At 46.9% G+C, this 19,162-nt stretch overlaps 1 protein-coding gene across 2 annotated transcripts in view; it reads right to left on the bottom strand.

Annotated features, from left to right (window-relative positions):
• The window catches only part of LOC146202386 (nose resistant to fluoxetine protein 6-like), an 85,881-nt gene extending 68,917 nt beyond the window's left edge, over positions 1–16,964 (bottom strand). For both annotated transcript variants that reach the window (XM_084588141.1, XM_084588139.1), the window contains exon 1: positions 16,235–16,964. In XM_084588141.1, the coding sequence (XP_084444267.1) occupies positions 16,235–16,943 (709 nt within the window). In that variant the 5' untranslated portion in view covers positions 16,944–16,964. The remainder of the gene's footprint in view (positions 1–16,234) is intronic.
• Between the last annotated feature and the right edge of the window lie 2,198 nt (positions 16,965–19,162).

A 19,162-nucleotide genomic window follows, 5' to 3' on the forward strand; every position in this document is an offset into this window, starting at 1 on the left:
AGTCTTCAACACTGGATATTTTTTTTAGTTGCGTACATAAGTGACGTCAAAGTAATTGTGAAGAGATAAAAAATGCTTGTAAAAGTACATAATTGAGCATATAAGCTAACTTGTTTTGGAACTACATTATGTCGAGAACTTTTGATGTGACGGCAGTGGAAGGCTAAACGGGAGCGTCATTCTGATCCTGAATGCGTACTGCGTGCTACACCTGCGGGCCGAGCTTTAAGTGCTGCTTTGTCCATATCAGGCAGAGATGAACGAATCTAGCTAGAGCTTCGACGCATTCCTCTAGGCTAATGTATTCAAGCGCGGGAGAGTCTCCAATGTTAACACTCCTCATATTGTATTCAAGCGGTTGTTTTCTCATCTCACTGCGCATACTGATTTATTATTAAAAATGCAACGGAATGACGCTTCGTTAAAAAAAAAAAAATAAAGGTTCTAAAGGACTTTTATAGTTCAGCCACATCACACGAAGCGGAACCCGTGTGGGTTTCGCGTTTACCTCTGTGTATAGTTCTAGTTGAAGTTTTTGCAGAAAATCTACCCCCGATTTCCTGGTGTATGCTTGGTCGTCTAAATTCCTAGTCAGCTTATGTTGCATGCTTGAGAAGTTTTGGATGAAAATGAAACAACGATGAATTTTTGTTTAGTCAGGAAATTTCCAGCTGATTTTTTTACTTGTGCTTCATTAGCACATTTCTTGTAAGATTATTGGGAATCATTTTTGTGACTTTATGATTTACTCATGCAATAAGTCTGACGAATTCATTAAGATAAACTTCCAGAAATTTTATGTTGCGTACTTGATCTGTGTACATCTCATGTGTTTATAATGAGTCACCCTTGAGGATAATTTTATGCCTCAGTTTTATCAGTTCAATCGCTTACCTTATGAATAACCTCACAATATAAGCACCTTGTTTGCTCCGTAAAGCAGCAAATGAATATGAGGTTGCGATTCTGCGCAAACTGACGATTAAAAATTATTTTAAAAACCCTATTGCAACTTGCAAAAAAGAATCCACAATAGCGAATTATAGTACTTATGTAGGCTCCCGCGCTTGAGAAGGATGAGCGAATATACAATATGACGAGCTGCATAAGTTGTACAATAGTCACCCAAAAAGAAAAGTGCCCTCTGGTTCACGCTTTCCTTATGAAATAATGTATTGAGACGCAGGTGTGGTTTAAACGAGCAACGGGACGGTTATTGGTGTGCATATCTCATGGAACATCGCAGAGAGACGTGAGGAAATGTGTTCGCCGTTACACTTTTGTATTATCTTAAATCTTGCACCACTCATTGCAGTGTTCGAAGAACCGGCCTTGTATTGACATGGTCAATAGAAAGAACGCAGACAATGGGGGCCGAAGTCTTTACATCACTATATTGTATTTCACCCTCCGCCACGAAGTCCTTGAACATGCACACTCAATAAGTCGCACACCTTGCGAGGCAATAACAGTGGTCACGTGATTCTAACACAATGCAGTTTCGGCAAACAAGGGCAATAAGTACACTTTAACAAATACTGTCAAAGGAGTTAGGTCGGTTGCCGCCCGTGCATTCATTCGAAAATAGGGCCTGAAATACTCATAGTTATATTTTCTTTAAATCAGCGCAGGAAATTCTCATTCTTCTTGCTTTTGTTATGATGCTCGTTACATTAATCCTGCCGTCCGAGTACATCACCGAACGAGAGTGAAGTGGAGAAATTTTTCTTTCTTCGAATGAGCTACGGAAAGTATCAACGTATGCCTGTTTCTGAGCACCTCTGTCTTTTTATTTTTATATTTTTGGATCAATTGCATCGTGGTACACGTAGAGTAAAAGGTATAACTCATTTTTGTCGTGCTTATTTGTCGCTCGACCTCTGAGCAAGGCCTGGCCCCGAAACCTCGAACATGCGAGCACGAAGGCATGCCGCTCTTCTTTTGGCGGGCATTCTCCTTTCTCTCGGTGTTGTTTGGCGCTTGGTTCGCGAGTCAGCCTTTCGTCGCCACGTAACAGGCCCCGCCCTTATTCAGAACTCTGACTCCAGGACGCGTCCCAGGCCGCAAATGCAAAAATATTCACTCGAATTCGACGAGAGCTGCTCCTCGCGTACCATGAGCAGCACCGTACGCTCGTAAAGAAAGAAAGAAAGAAAGAAAGAAAGAAAGAAAGACTGCTCACTATGATTCATCGTGTTATTCGCAGCAGTAGCGCTTTCTTAGAAAAGGAAGATCACTCCTGTTACGGCCGACACAACGCCAGAGAAGCGCGCGTGTACTAACACAGGCGACGAGACAGCTCCAAGGACCCAGAGACACCACCCCTTTCTTTTTTTCCTGCGACGATTTATTTTCCCAGAGCGTTTGCTTTTCGCTAGCTGCGATGTGTACATATTGATCGACAACCGCGCAGCCGGAGCGAAGGCGCTCCTTGCTTTCCCCTTAGAGCTCCCTTCACCTTGGATCAAGGTCACACTCCGACAAATACTGTAGGAAACGAAAGTTGGTTGCCTCCTCGGATGGCCCAGACCTCGTGGGGATGGGGGTTTCAGGACAGAGTTCAAGAGACATCTGGAGGTTGGAATAAGCGACGCCGCCAAGTTTGAGCATCCGTCAAAACATTCTATTCAGGCTCCGTTGTGACACATTGGAGGATGCCGCTAATAATTGACCTCTCAAACACGCTGCTCCGTCACTCTTCTCTTTCTCTACGCCTCACCCGAGGGTCTTAGACACGAAATCGCAGCGGGTGGCTTTTAGGTTAATATTTGCAATCAAAGACGCTTTCCCGGCAATCATCTCGACTGCTCGTTAATAGTTTTGCGTATCCTCGCACACCACGACTCCAAAACAGCGGCACAAAAGCTCGCAAGCACCTCTATATTGTTTACAGACAGCGCAAATAAGTAGAAAGAATGGAACAGGAGTTTAGAAACAATCACAAACGACCCGGAAAGGGCGAGACAAAATTATTATAAGCTCGCCACATGCGCCGCTCGGTCACGGCTGACGAATAAGCATATGCGAATAACAATACGCCCCCAATAACAATAACGTGAACACTTCTTCCGAAGCTGTTCGACAACAGGTGGTGGGAGCAATTTCTGCTTCAAAAGTAAACTGGCAAAAAAAAAAAAAAAAAACCTCTCAGAGCACTACAGAGATCTGCACTGAAGATATACGAAACTATGTCCATTGGCTGCCGCTAAGTAGATCCTAGAGTATCATGAATCAGCACTTTTGAGCCATGACACTAGTCATGGTCATGACTTTCACTGATTTACACAAGTCATGGACTCCATAGCTATGCATATTGGATCTCCAATCTGACTAATGACGAGTGACTATATGACTCGTCACTAAGCTATAATCACTCATATGTCATGACTAGGCATGACATGACATTTATATACCATTTGTCATAACATACCATTTATGACTACCTGTCTCGTCGAGATGGGACGTCATATCACACGTTACATTTTGCTTCCACGTTTTACTTCCACGTTGTTGCAAACATAGCCAAGTATAAGGCTTTCGCCTTAATAAGGGTCACAATCTAGGGGTGTGTGGTAATTGTTGAAAACCTGTGAATAAACAAAAAGCCAAGAGCACGGCAACCTAACAGCAGACCCTGATCGGCGCCCGGACTGCGGCGGGAATTTTTTCAAGGGATTTTGATTAAAGCTGCAGAACCGTCGCGACGATGCTGGAAGAAGGAATACGCAACCCCTATACACACTCATGCAAATGTGCGTGAATGCAGGATCACAGATCGTGCCGCATACGAGAGTACGGCGATCATATATACCGTACGATGCATGGCGCAGTTTGCGCGACGGAGCAGCGTTGCACCATTTCTTTTATATTTTGCACGCGGTGGGCCTCAACTCTTGCGTCACTGAAAACAGCGACTTTTGCTTTCTTCCGCTTCGTGATTGATTGCCCATAGTAGTTCAGCCAAACCAGCCTGTCCTGTCCTACATATCCTCAATGGTACGAGACTCTCGGCTTTGCTGTATCCCTAGCAGCGCCCAACGAACGGTTCCCTTTTCTGTCGTCCTTGACCGGCGCAGTGCTTTCTCGATAGGCTGTGCTGGCTCTGGTTTGACGTACGCGGCGTCGCTTTCACTGGCTGTCGGAATGCGGTTGACGACTGTTGCGCTCAATGAGCCGAAGCTAACCGCTCGGAGCCCAGAGGCGAGGTGGTAACAGCAACGGGAATAGATACCACAGAGCGCCTGAACGCTGCGACCGCACGAGTGAAACACGAAAAAAAAAAAAAACAAAAAAAAAACAGCACTAGATATTTGTCATCTTGAACAACTCCCTATACCAGAGAGGCCGGTCTGAATTCTCTGTTTCACACAACTGTCTGGAACGTGAAAACAAAAACAAAAAACAAAAATCTAAGGGCATTTATGCAATGAAAATTCAGTGTCACGATCTGATGGAAAAGCCATGGAAGCCATGCATATATAAACGCTCTTTGAAGCAGTATATAACTCGCTTGTTTCTCTTGCCCATTCGTGAATGGAGCGCGCAGCTTTTCACTCACTGCACCCACATATATACTGGAGCTCTATGGTTACCGACGGTTGATGTCAGTAATGAAGGGGCAAGGAGAAAAATAAGAAATGGCAGTTGCAATATGAGGGCCGGTATGGGTGTAGGTGTTCGACTGGTGCCCGCTGTCCGTCACATAATACTTTTACTGAGGCTGCAATGAAGCCTTGTGCTTTTACACTTTTCTGTCGCTTCAATATATTATTTCCAATATGACTTTGAAATGAATGGAATCTTCATGTGGCCGGAAAGGTTGGGCAATAAAAATGACCTACGCGATTGGTTAACGCTAAATTTAAAAAGCGCACGCATGGTTTTCTGGTCTTCTGCCCATCCAGTATCAGTCATCGACCGGTCTAACAACAGCTGGCGATAACCATGTTCCTGGCTGTATACGCACGATTCGCGATGCAGAAGCACGCTTTGGCCCTGGCTATGCTCTCAGTAAGCACTGCCACTAAATGCTCGAAACAGCTCTATAGTACAATGTATATAGAAGCTAACATAATAATGAAATACGCAATCTAACAGTTGTAAACTTTGCAAGTATAATCACTTTAATGTGTCTGCGGAGATACTTCCTTTCAACTTTTGGAGTAAGGCAGCCAAAAATACATGCGCGACATCATCAGTTGAACTCCGCGGACAGCCACACCGCGGGCGGTAGCACATTTCGTTCGATAAGAAAACTCGATCAGCTTCTTTGGAAGCGACTGTTGTCAGCTTCCAGTATAATAATGTTATCAGCGGATTTCAGAAGCCTTTCAGGGCTCAGTTTCATAGCGATCTGCGTCTAATGATGTTCCCGAGTGGAGTATACCTCAATGGCGGAAGGAGTGCTAAAATCGACCCCTACGGCGCCGTCGTTACCGCTCCCTGATGCGACGAGCTCAGCACTGCTCACACCGCTGACAGCGTTCATGTCGAAAGCACTGCGGCGAAAACGTGCGCGGAATGCTCGCACCGTGCTCGCCATTTCCCAGCGGCGTGATGTTAAATAGCACGGAACACGGCGCTGAGTCTTTTAGCTGAGAGTCCACATACAATTGACGAGTTCTACTTAAGTATAGGACAACCCAGAGGGCTATGGAACGAAAAATGGTAGGGGTAACATTAAGAGATAGAAAGCGTGCAGAGTGGGTCAGAGAAATAACTCAAGTTACTGAAATTCTAGGGGAAATTAGGAAGAAGAAATGGGCATGGGCAGGACACGTAGTGCGAAGAGAGGATAACCGATGGTCGCTTAGGGTAACAAACTGGATTCCAAGAGAAGGAAAGCGTAGCAGGGGGTGGCAGAAAGTTAGGTGGGCGGATGAGGGTAAGAAGTTCGCGGGGGTCAAGTGGATGCAGCTAGCACAGAACCGGTTAAGTTGATAAATATGGGAGAGGCCTTCGCCCTGCAGTGGGTATAGTCAGGCTGATGATGATGATACAATTGACGCGCTCAAGCTGCCCGCCTAGCGATACCGGGTAAGGAGCAAGCAGCTGTTTAGACCTGTGGCAATGTGCCCGAGGATTACGCAGAGATCTGCCTGCTCAGATATCCCGACTTCAACTCCGCCTTCCGCACGCACTTCTCAGTTTTGATTATCTGCAGAAGGGACTAATATGTAGCACATTTTTATGCGTGGCGTGGTAAAAGGAAAGCGATGCCGAGTGCTCTTGCCATTTGCACGAAATAAATAAATAAATAAATAAATAAATAAATAAATAAATAAATAAATAAATAAATAAATAAATAAATAAATAAATAAATAAATAAATAAATAAATAAATAAATGCAGTGCAGCAATCCAAATGCAATCCAGTGCAGCAGCGCGTGCCAGTCCCTCATCGAGAAGATACGGGGCCGTCATCAGTATCGTGCAGCCTGTCCCATTCTGCGCACATATGTGGCCACATGGACACACATGAGGCAACTAAGCCAAGTCATGAGTTCTTGAGCACTTTCAAGAAGCCGCGCAGTTCCTACAGGTGCGCTGTCCATGAACGTCTCTTGTACTGCTTCGAATCCTGATCGCATGCGGCGACCAGGATTCGACGGGGAATTTCGGTTCCATGGGCCGTTCGAACGTCAACGCGCTTTGTAGGACCGCAGGGCGTCGAGACTACCGGAGTCCTCCACTACAGAATCCCTCATAGCCTATGTCGCTTCGGGGCATATGAACCGAGCTAAACAAATCATATAGCTACCGCATCTCCTCACCGCGCTCCTCACTCATTTCTACAACACCAGCTTATTCCCATGCGGCGGCGAAGAGACCTAGCGCTAGTTTCTTTCGCTGTTCCGTAACCACTTTCGTCACGCAGCACCAAGCTCAGATCCACAAGTTATGGTTGGCTCACTTCAGTATCGCGTTCACCGCAGACTAGACGGCACAGCCGCCTGAAATGGGCGTCGGTAGGGCGACGGAAAGGGCTTATCACCCTCCGTGGTCACCGACGTCCACAGATCGGAGGAGCAGAGGCTTGCCTCAGCACCGTGACGCCTCCGCCGCGGCTGGGGCCGGCGAAGATCGGTTCAGCAGCGGCAGTCGAGCGGAGGGTGCATAGGCGCGAGTAGCCGTCACCGCCAGCGGCTGCGGGAAATCGGGGTTGCGCTATGATGCAAGGGAGAAAGTGGATCAGCCGCTCGGCGGACGGCTGTGCGCGCGGCTAGCCTTGACCTATAGCGGCCGCCTCGGAACGGGCCCGCTTCCTCGCGGCCCTTGCATAACGGCATGACGAGCGGCGCCCGCGGAACCGTAACCCGGTAAAACGAGGCCTCTCACCCTCTTTCTGCTGTCCCTGTGTATACGCGCCGATACACGCGCTGTTACGCGAGCCGTCGTCGTTGCGTATTACGGCGCGGCCGTGGACGCCGCCGTCGCTCCTGACGGCTCCACGGGAGGGTGGGGGGTGGCCGCGTGGCACTGGCTCTCGCTCGCGGAGGCGCGACACTGCGACTCAATGGCGTTTTTGAGGCGCACCGCTTGCTGGAGCCGAGCGGAAGCTGACGTCATAAGGATGAGAAGGAGGAAGTTGAGACAGTTTAGTGAACTAGCCTCTGCGTGTTTACCCAGCTGTGCGTTCTGCAGCTAGTAAGTGGTCTTAAAAAGACGGGAGAAAACACATTTAAGAAGTAAAAAGATATGAACAGAGATCTAAAATGACGTGATAGCAAACAGCACCTTTAGCGCCAAGAACCTTTTTCTTTTTTCCATGCATGCTACATATGCACATGTTAGGACAGAATAACAAATGGGTGGCCACTATTAACATGCACCCGCCTAATAAAACTAGGCGTAAAATGATGGTCTGGTGCTCTTCGTAGGAGTTGTCCATATTGAGGAGTGACAATACAACCGGAATGCCGGTGTGAAAACGTCGAAAATGGCTTGGCCCTACTCCGCGGTAAACAAGTCCGGTAGGTGAGGGTCCTTTACAAGTTTTCGTGGTCAAGAGAGCGAGGTTTCTAGCTTCCTTGAATATATAAAACATCTCTGCCTCGAGTAATTCAAAAGAGTCAAAACTTCACTTTGAAGCGGATGACGCGAATGAATGACGCTCTATTCTTCTTTATTTTTTTTCCTTCTTGGCGACAATAACCACACATCGGCGGAAGGAAAAGACAAGAATGGGCTTCACGTTCGCATTTTCTCTGACTACGGGTGTTGGCGAAGAGCCTCAGATAACTATACGAATAGCGAAACGACTTTCGAGGGACTGAAAACAAAATGATGAGACGAAACCTATACTAGTCATGTGCAAAGCGTCTAGAGTCGATCAGACCATCAGTCAGACATCATGGAGTTGCAATATCGTTATTTATAATGCTTACTACAAAGGACACGTTTTCCATAGTTGCGCCACAGTTGAGCAAGCCGATGACGCGCTGAAAACTGTACAGTATCTACTGAAGCTTCTACAGGGGTCTTTGCAGCGCTAGCATTTACGTAAAATAAGTATAGCTCCACGGAGCCGTCAACTGAGCCTGTAATCCATTTTACCTTATAGATTTCGTTTTTTGTTTTCATCATCATTAGGGAGTATGCGCCTACGTCACAGTGCACGGCGACCGCTTTGTGGTGCTTGGAGCACGCCAAAGGCTGTGGGCATATCTGATCGGCTTACCATTATCTGTTCCGGCTTGCACTGTTGGAGCCGCGCTCTGCTCCACATAATGCCGACCATCACGTCACTTGAATACCTCATGAGCACAGTTTCAGCAGTGCAAGTTAGAACAGATAACGATAAGCCTTTCGCCGCGCTTCATGCACCACAAAAATGACCACCACTGTGACGTAGGTGCACACTCCCTACGCACTCAGCAGGGTGAAGGTCTGTCCCATATCCCTCCAATTAACTCAGCCACGTGCCAGCCGCATCCATTTGACCCCTCCCTGCAAACTCCCCAACCTCATCCTCACAGCCAATCTTCTGCCACTCCCTGCTACGCTTACCTTCCCAATTGGAATCCAATTTTTTGCCCTTAGCATCCACCGGTTATCCTCTCTTCAAATTGCACCTCGAGGGTATATTCGACGATAAAAATGTCACATGCATTCGCTTAACTTCCTATGCATTCGAAGCCTTTGTTTACAGTTCATCACCCTTCAGGCTCTCAGAGGCAGCGGCCGGCCAACAGGGGCGGTGGATCAAGGCCAGACGCTTGCGTGCGCCGAGTGGGCCTGCATGAAAGCCGCCACTTCGTCGTGCACTGAACTGGTTTCACTCCCGCGCTAACGCGAGTCACGCGTTCTCCTCGTTTGATCGAATTTTCTGTTCTTTCTCGTGCACAGCGGGCTGGGTATCAGCGAAGCGCCAGCTACTGTAACGTCTGCATATGAACGTCAAACGCTGCAGCGAGATGACAGCAGTGAGAGTTATAGACAACCACGCAATCGTGGATGCAGCCAGTCGCAAGAAGGCGTTCTACCGTTGCCGTCGCGTTTAGAGGCGCCCATTTCGTCTGCACGTCGAACAGCTGCAAATGGTGGGAAAGTATCTCTGCGTAGGTTTAAAATGTTAATTCACCAACGAATTAATAGGTCATTCAATTAATAAATCATTCAGTTAATCGATGAGTCAGACAAAGTTGGAAGCAAGCCATGAGCAGGATATGAACGTTGAATTCTTACGTTGTCGGTACAGGAGCTGAATTCTGTGTGCAAGTCTTTTGCGTGACAAAGAATGGCGAACACCGTGCAGCCCATAATGAAAAATGAAAATGGCAGCTAATTTTTTAGGTAGTAAAAGGCACACTATCTCACATCTCAATGGTGATATCTGAACCACGCCGCAAGGGAAATGGGAGTGAACGAAGAGAGCAAGAGATGCCGCAGTGCAGGGCTACGAAATAATTTCAACCGCCTGAAGACCTTCACTGTGCAGTGACATGCATAACCTACAGATGCCTTTGCGATTCACGTCCACTGAAATGCGGTGGCCGTGGCAAGAAAGCCACAGCACGCGACCATATATAATACAGGCGCTATTTTTCATCCCGGTGGAGCTTCCCGTTCTCTTCAGTCATGAAGGAGTTAAGTGGAACAGAAGCAAAACAAAGGACTTCATCGTTCAGGAAACAAACAGTCTGGACCCAAGTGAGCGACTACATGTCACTGGCGAAATTAACTCATTTTCGAGTGCCCCAACGTTCGATGGCGGCTGTCCTTCAAGCTACACGGGTCTTAACCCAGCGACTGGCGGATACGCTCACCTCAAGCTTTTCCTGCCGTTATATGCGGACCTTTTTGTTTTGCTTCCGAAGTCAAGCGGAGATTTGAGTAGCGGAACGCTGCGACTAATCCGCAGTGGCTGCAGACATTTCCTGCGGTGTAACGTGCACTTCGATGCATGTGTTCCACGCGCAGATTCTAATGGAGACAGTGTTTCCTCGTGGCTATAGCACTGCAGCCGAGGAAGAAACGCGGCATTTTTTGTCTGGTGATTTGACCCCGGCACTCCTCTGTCTTTGTGCCGTACGTTGAACAGCGCGAATTATAGCAAGTCTTGAACACGTGCGTGTACAAAGTGAAGAAGCGAGCCCGAAGATTACCGAACATGCATGCGTGATAATGAACTGAGAAAATTTGAATTTTTATACAGGTGCAGCTGTATCAAGTTAAGGTCAAAGGCGCAACTGAAACGAATCAACCTTTCTCAGATGTCCCTCTGCTTGCCCTGAACGTTTTGAAATTGTTGTATTGCAAATGCGCTAAGTGCTGACGATGCGGTTCTTTTTTTTTTTTTTTTTTTTTTTTGTACCCACAGTGGCGGTGTTTTAATACTGAGTACGAGTTTGTGGGATCGATTGCAGGCCACGGCGGTCGTAATAGTTCAAGGCTTATAGTTTGAAGTTGCAGGTTCCGAACAGTGCACAAGAGCCAATCGCAGACGGAAGAAATTAGTAGTGAACCCGTCCAAGCATGATGCTTCGCAGCCAACACTATACGCGTTTGCGGCGCGCCCGGCCGCGGTGGTCCAGTGGTACGCACTCGGCTGCTATGCCCAAAGATGCGGGATCGAATCCCGGCCGTGGCGGCCGCTTTTCGATAAAGACGAAAACCAAGGCGCAGGTGTGCTGCGCGATGTCAGTGCACGTAAAGAACCCCAGGTGGTCGAAATTTTCGGAGCCCTCCACTACGGCATCTCTCATAGCCTGAATCGCTTTGGGATGCTGAATCCCATAAACCAAACCGAACTTTTGCGGCGCAGTATATGATTTATTAATATGTTAACCTACCGAAGCTGCTCTGTCGTGGTGGTTTTGGAGTGACGTTGAGAAACAAGAACAATGCTTAACTTTCGCGGATGACGCCATATGTAAACGGCAGACTTTGGTAGCGAATCGAAAAAAAAAACAAAAAAAAACGTCATGCATGCGCTTTCAAAGCACGGCTGAAATGAGAGTCCGGATAACTTGCTAAAAAGGGGCTAAAAAAAGAAAACAACCTACTCATGATGAAGAGCTATGAGGCGACTATAACAATTAAGCCTTGAGCATTCATTCATTCATCTCTTGCTTTCTTTCTTCTGCAGCTCTTCAATTTGTATACGAATGAGAGGTGTTTATTCATTTATTTTTCTGCAATGGTACGAGAAAGTAATTGTTCAAACCTAAAGGGGTTCCTTTAAAAGCCATATGTGGGACGGTGCATGCCAACCTCTGGACCCGAGGCCTGCGCGGCTATAATATTGTTACAGGGATGTAATTTTAAATTTCAAACAACGGCTGGAAAAGATGTGGTGATACTGGTAAAGACTTGGAAATTAGTTGCGCGTATATCCTAAAAATGTAAAGTAGGCGCTGCGCAAAAGTAAGAAAAAGCGTTATTTATGGCATCCGCTCTACGACAGGTAAACGAACATGTCCGGCAGAGTTTGCTTCAATTGCAGCAAGGTCATGGCTTCTGCGCCAATCATAACGAAGGGGCTGCATGCTGCCTGATAAACTGAAACTATTTAGGCGCGAGTGTAATTTTTAGATCTTACAAGCTTGTGTCTTTGTAGGTACGAGATAAGAGCGGACACGCAGCTCATTTAGCGCTTGCCATTTCGTGAGAACAAAACACGACGGGCCAGTCTTGTGTCACCTCTCCGTGACATGCACCCTAGCTTGCAGACTGTTCTTGCGAAAAAAGAGGCAGAAGAGCTCCGCGAGTTGCGTGATGTAGAGCAGGAGTCCACGCATTCCTGCCGCTGTGCCTTAGCGTGAATTAGGACACAACTGAAGTAGAAAGAAAAAAAAAAAAGATAAAAAACGAAGCTACACGCTCATGCTGAGACGCTGCTAACTGTAGGACGAAAGCGGCGCATGCGTATATCAACCGACCAAACAACGGCATCCCAAGCAACTGTATTTAGGGGCAAAACCGAGCATTCATCATTCGCGCTTGTATGCGAAAACAAGGAAACGACGTGGATGGCATCACCAAGAACGCAGTGAAGTGGAGTCAACCGGGGAGGACCGTATCGCTTGTTATTTTTGTCCCCCCCAACAACAATATCAACGACAAAAGCGGTGCCTATAAGAGTGTACGAGGGGGGCTAAAAGCAGACGCTCTAACGAAGATGACGTCATTTCAGACGAAATGGAAGTTATGGCCATGGAGTGCTCTCGGCGCTGTCGTTTCTGAAGAACATGCCTTAGACTTTAAGACGCAAATCTCTTACTATGCAACCGAAACTCAAGTGTACTAAACCAAAACAGAGGTTTTCAGACAGCGCAGCTTAAAAAAAATACGTTCGGCAACAATTATTATAATCGATGTCAGTGCGAACAAGAGGATACACGCGGCCTGTAAGCTGGAAATTACGTACATACTTATTTAATTCCTACAGCTGCTCCAGTCGCCTCCGTCTTCTGTCCCGCAAACTGAGGGTCTAACACGTGAAAAACATGGACGGCTATGTACGCTTGCGCCTAGCAAAATCCTCTAAATTATTATTCCCCTCTGGACTATCAGAGTCGGAACTGCGGTCTATGACATGTTCGCGATGCCATTTACGAATGTGTAATTATGAATGAAACTTGCGCGATTGAAGTTCAAGATAAGTTTCTACTTTCTTCAGTGAGAACAAAACTGGTGCACGACAAACGGCTAAGACCAGCTCAGACACCCGCATGAGAAAAGTATAGAGTGAACATAGGTCTGCCTACTGAGACAAAACAGTAGTTTACGGCTGATATCACCTCGTACAAATCTTTCTGAGAGGTAAGAGGATATTGGTGCTGCCTCTGACTATAAGCGGATATTATAAGCAGCAGGGAGGGTTAGCTTTTTATTACTACGTTGGAAAACAGTTTGCCTGTAACGTGCCCACCGTTTCATTAAAATGCTGCCTTTTTCCTGCACGGTCCATACTCTTTCCGCTCCTTCCATCCCCATGACGCAGCTGTTAAATGATGTTCAGGTCCCAGCCTTTCGTTAGGCAGGTACTGTGCAGCCGGCACTATTGGTCCATTTACGCACAGAGCGCGCAGTCCTTTGTGGTACCGCAGTTGGCAAAGCTGGAGCAGAAAGAGCAACCGAATCTTCCTTTATCCCCCTCACAGTGTTGATAGTTTGAGTGGGAAAAATTTCGGGATACCGACGTGCATCAAGTTGATTGCCGCTCGTGACAGCAGAAATGATCCAAAAGCTCGGTGTCTGAGCGTTTCCGCAAAATGATTTTTTTTTTGTTTACACTTTTCCAGGCGCTTGCTACGTGCTTAGTGCTTGATGTACAAGAAGCTGGAATTCCGAGGCATATTCAAAGGCGGTAAGCGCGGTGTTGGTTTAAGTTCGAAGTTTTCCACATCACTCAACGTCAAGGATAATTAATTTTTTTTCTCGAATTGGCCAAAACCGAAATAGTATTAGGGACTTGAAAGCAAAGGCTGTTCAAGTGACGTAGTTTGCACAGAATACAGGGAGCACGCATTTAAGATAATGAGCATTTGTGGGCATTAAACTTGAGCTGAATAAGTAAAAAAAAAAAACACAAAGAACAAAACACGTCGCACTGTTTCACCTGATGTGCCCCAGCCTGTACGGGGAATCGTCCTTGTAACAATGGCAATTTCAAAAGCTGAAGCCGTAAAAACTAAGGTTTTCGTAGATGACATATCGCTTTGACAGCACGTGGAATATGCATACTCCCATGCAGTAGCTAGCGCTAGGAACATGCGAAACACTGATAAAATCATTATAACACTTCTTTTCTCATCCGCAGTCACCTTCGGCAAAGAAGATGTGCCCCTCTAATGCTCTCCTCTTTAACCCTGAAGGGATCCTTACGACTCAGGGATTGCAACGACACATTCAAGTACGCCCAAATAATTAGCAAAAAGGTAGCAACTGATTGTGTCGCTACATTTTTACTAATTCTTCATTTTTTTTAATGCTGCCAAAGCAACAAATGACGAACATAATATAGTGACTGCTACAGATAAATAACGGTTATTACATACGTCCATGCATGCGCAAGCGTTCAGGTGCGCAGTCAGCAGAACAAGCAATCACTTCTAGATCATTTATTAAAGCATCAGCTCCTCCAAAATAAATTATCTAGGAAGTAATGATTGAGGTTATGGTGGACCGAACAACAAGTAAACTGCGCCGAGCAAAATTTATTTCGGAACTCGGCAGCATGCGTGGTTGGGTTCTTTGTCACATATAAGGCGAATTCCGAAGAATCCTCTCAACGTTTCTGGGAAAACGCTAGCTGCGTAGATTCCGTCCGGTTTCAGCTGGCGTAGAAGATGTTAATAAATATAGTGATCTGTCCAAGATGCTTCTATGAGTACACAGAGCAATATAAAATACATTCTGGCACAGCCAGTAAAAAGGAAGCACTCGCAGAAGTGGGGATGGCGTGATATTCAACTCGTCAGACTTCTGACGGACATTGATTCCTCGCATGAAATATGCTCGCGTAATTATGGCACGGAAAACATGCATAGTCTAGATGCCAAGCAATTTTAATGGATACTGCAGGGGACTAGTATTTTACATGCCAAATTATGTAAAAAAACTGCGATGCCGTGCTGCTGCCAAGAAATAGCTCTGCCACTACCGCACCTTTATTTCTCTGGAAAAAACATAGTGTTACCCATTTGAATTACCTCTATCTACTATATTAACAGAGCGCGCATACTGTTTGCAAACGTTCCAGCAACGTGTAATAATAACAGAGTTTTTAATACTGCGCGTTTTTCTGCTTGATTTCAAAGTTATGTCTTGGCGTCTCCGTACGTATCGCAAACGTAAAAAAAAAAAAAAAAAATAAGAAAAATGCCTTTGATGGACAGATCGAAACGGACGAGTGGTGCTGAATAATAAAAGTAAGTACGCTGCGGAGATCTAAATCTTTTCCACCGCTAGAGGAATGAACGAGCCGCAAGCAGGGAACCATCTGCGCAGACTTGAGTGCTGCAAGCGAGCCACTTCAAGTACGAGCGTTATACACATCAATCAGGAAGCGGAAGCAACCATTTTTAATGCGGTTTAGTTGAAACATTGGCTATAAATCAAATGCGAACATGAAGCGAAGGGTGTTTGTCGTTATGGTTCTCTTCGACCAAGGGGGCTTTGGAGCGACATAGAAAACTCTACGCTATCTAAGCAGATTATCATTCTTGAGCTGTCGCTCTATTAATGAATGGAATACATCGCGAAAAAGAAAAATATAAGGTTGATGAAATGTCCGGTTTTGCTCTCACATGATATCAGCCATTTTCTTTCAAGCTAAAATAGCCATGGTGTTTTATTTGGTTCTATAAGCTATGTAGCATGCAATAAACAACCTTCTCTTTAAAAACAAGCCACAGTAAAAATAAAGTGATGTACTTAGGTAGCTCCAGTGTACACTAACGGTAACCGACAGTATTTTTTCACTTGGATTTGTTTACTCGAGCAAAATGAAAGAGCGATGTCGCTTCGCTGAGAAATAAGAAATACAGGTCACCGAAACCCCTGCTTTGCTGCGAAAACTCTAGGAAGCGGTTCGAACTTTCAAAGGCGTGTCGAGTCGAACGCGCTTTCTCGTCAGACCAGCGCTCAGCCCTCCCGGCGCATCTCTTCGACTTGATCGGTTCCTCGCCTAAAAATTAGTTACGCCTCACATGCCGACGACCTTTGTATCGAGCAACGCATATGTGCCTCCTGCCTTCCGCATGGTATAGGGAGCGCGTGCTACTCACTTCTGAGCGCCCATGGCTCCAGCCTGCGAATGGCCAGGACCCACTTGAACAGTGCGCCCATGCACTCGGGCGAAGAGCCGGCGCCGGTGGAGAAACGGTATACGAGCGGCAGGGCCTCCTTGAAGATTCGCTCGATGACGGCGCGCAGATTGGATTCCAGGTCGAAGCCGCTTCCCGGAGGAGCTGTCGTCGTTGTGGCAGTCTGTCCTTCGTGCTCCTCTTCTGCATCGGTCGTCTGGCTCGCCTCGGGAGGACTCGGGCTGCTGCTCGATGCCGTCGTGTCGGCCAAACTTTGGACCAGGGCCTCCGCTGCAATGTGCAAAGGTGATCTTTGCATTTCCTCTTCAAGGGTCTGGCTTGGGCTTTGGGATCCTGGCGATGATCCAAAGGAATTCTCGTCAGGCGCAGTGATTGCGGCGACATCTTCGAGCTTGTCAGGTTCTCGGGACGTCTTGAGCTGTGATGACTCGGCAGTGTCCTCGTAGAGCGCTGTGTTAAGTGCGGGATCCGGGAAGCGCCCTGCTAAAGTATCGGGAGCTTCGAGTCCCGAACTGTCCTTCCGGGACGCTTCCCCTCCTGAGCCGTCGGTAGCTGCGCCGGCTCCGGAGTCCTTCCGCGCCGCTGCCTCTGCTGGAGCGATCGGCCGAAGGAGCAGGATCAGCAGTAGCAGCAGCCGGAGGAGCGGCTCGGCGTTGCACAGGCGAGCCATGCCTTCGGAGCTTCTGTGGCGGCAGCGGTGGCGGCCGCTCTGGTCGGCAGCTCAGGTCGCGCAGGAAAGGGAAGTGGCTGCTGCCGCCTCCGGAGACGCCCGCCAGGCGAAGGTCGTCGCGTTCACCTTTATCCGCTCGCCGCTCTCGCTTTCTGCTGCGATCGGCGACCCCACGGGGCGTCGATGGGGGCTGCGCGAGTTGGTAAAGCCACGCTCCAGCTGTGCGAGCCGTCTCGGGACGAGCGCGAACAACGCCTTCTTGTCCGTCTCTGGACAATGTCGTTTCAGAAGAGTTATGGCAGCACGGAGGATGAACCGCATGAGGGACAGGAAGCGCGCAGAATACGCCGCAATGCGCTCGCATTACTTAAGAGTGGCTGCTCATGGAGAGGTCAGTGTACCAAGGGTTCCCTTAGGAGCTGTTGACTTGACCACGATGAAAAGAAAATATTATTTCTTTTTCTCAGCATTTTCCGTCCTCGGAAAGCTAGCTTGCCTATTGCGAATATACGAGACTGCACTTCATGGCTGCTCAGGGTACCAGGGCGCCTCAATAACTGAGTCTGTTTTTTTCAGTAAGGAATGAATATCAGATTTATCAGCGTTTTTTTTTTTTTCTAATCACTTCACTCGATGGCGTACTGTCAGATTTCAATTTCTGTATCAGTTGTAGCCTGTATTGTAGTACATTGATCAATCGTATAAAAAAAAAAAAAAGTCCGAGAGCAGTGTGGAATCTAGACTGCAGAAATGCGAAAGCCTGAGCGTTGCTGGTGAATCACGTTTCTCTCATTATCATTATCAATTAAATGCTCAGTCATTGTCATTGCTAATGTCATCATTGTCATTGTCACTAATTGCAGCGTAATTGTGATCGCTACTATCATCCTCACGGTAGACAAGGAGAATTGTGATGTGCGTTTCACGATCCCACAATCTCGCAGTATCCCACGGAATCTCGCGAAGAAGTGTGACTCTTCTCGTGGCCGGACGGACGCGGTCATGACCACGTGTATGAGCCATTCAAGGCTTTCGCCTCAATATCTGCTGAGATTGCTTCAGCGTGAAAACGTCAACCAGGTTGGCAAATGGTCCAGACGAAAACAAGTCCTCTCGTCGAAACGTTCGCTATCCAACTGAGGCTCCCTCTTAACCCTAGTTCATTTTGAGTTGTGTTCTACAATGTAGCTAAATAATTAGAAAAAAAAAAAAGAATGTTGCCACTCAACCTCTACAAGCGCTTAGACTTTAATAACGTGGAAACAGGTGCCATCAAAAGGCTGAAGTAGCCTCGCAGTTAAACGCAAGGCATCATAACTTTTCGTAAATAGCAAGGGACCGTTAAGTATAGGCACACCTATAAAAGGGGCAGACTTATTTGTCACTGTGGAAGCGAAGGCTGCAGAGGGGGGGGGGGGGGGGGGGGGGGGAGGGCAGGGGTGGCGTCTCATTAGAAACATGTAATAATGGGATAACATTAGAGTCCGCATTCCGAGAAAAAATCAGGCTCCTGTGAGCGTAATGCACTGATAGAAGATCTAAAGGTCTAGTGAAGTCACATCCCGTCGACCAATCAGCGCTCGGCCAACTCATTAGACACTGTGACGTAATAATCTTTTTGGCCAGTCAGGGAATTCCTTAGCCGAGTTTTCTCTGACAAATGGCAGTCCCCCTTTCAAGAAAATGCCAGCGCCTTCGTGTGTGATGAGATTACGTGATTGGTCGAGAAAGGTCACGTGGTCTCCTGACATCGCACACTGCGACTAAAGATCAGCGCTTAATAAGGTCACGTGATCTTGTGACGTCATCAACCTCTTGATCAATCAGGGACTCGAGTTAGCAGGTCAGCGAGAAAGTTAATAAATGAAAGGTGAAGAGTGAGCTGAAGGTATGGCAGGTGGAGTTTTTAGGTGATATGGCAGGGTTCTAAAGAGGTATTACGTCACCTACACAGTTGCAACATTAGCCAAACAAGGTGCCTCTGAAGAAAGACAAGCACTTTCGCTGAAAAAAAAAAACACAAACAAACAAATGGTATATGAACACCAAAACAGCAACGCATGTGGATCCTAATGCAGTCTCAACCCACTCTTAAGGTGCGTTATGTGTGCCCCCATTTTTTTTTTCTTGGACTTTGCCATAAAAAAAAAAAAAATAGAGGTCAGCATGATTCCCCTTTATAAAATTTCTGGGACCAATCCCATGCCTCTTCTTGAATC

Source organism: Amblyomma maculatum, chromosome 1, assembly GCF_055883805.1.
Source record: "Amblyomma maculatum isolate TAMU_Amacu chromosome 1, ASM5588380v1, whole genome shotgun sequence".
In the NCBI taxonomy this organism is placed as follows: domain Eukaryota; kingdom Metazoa; phylum Arthropoda; class Arachnida; order Ixodida; family Ixodidae; genus Amblyomma; species Amblyomma maculatum.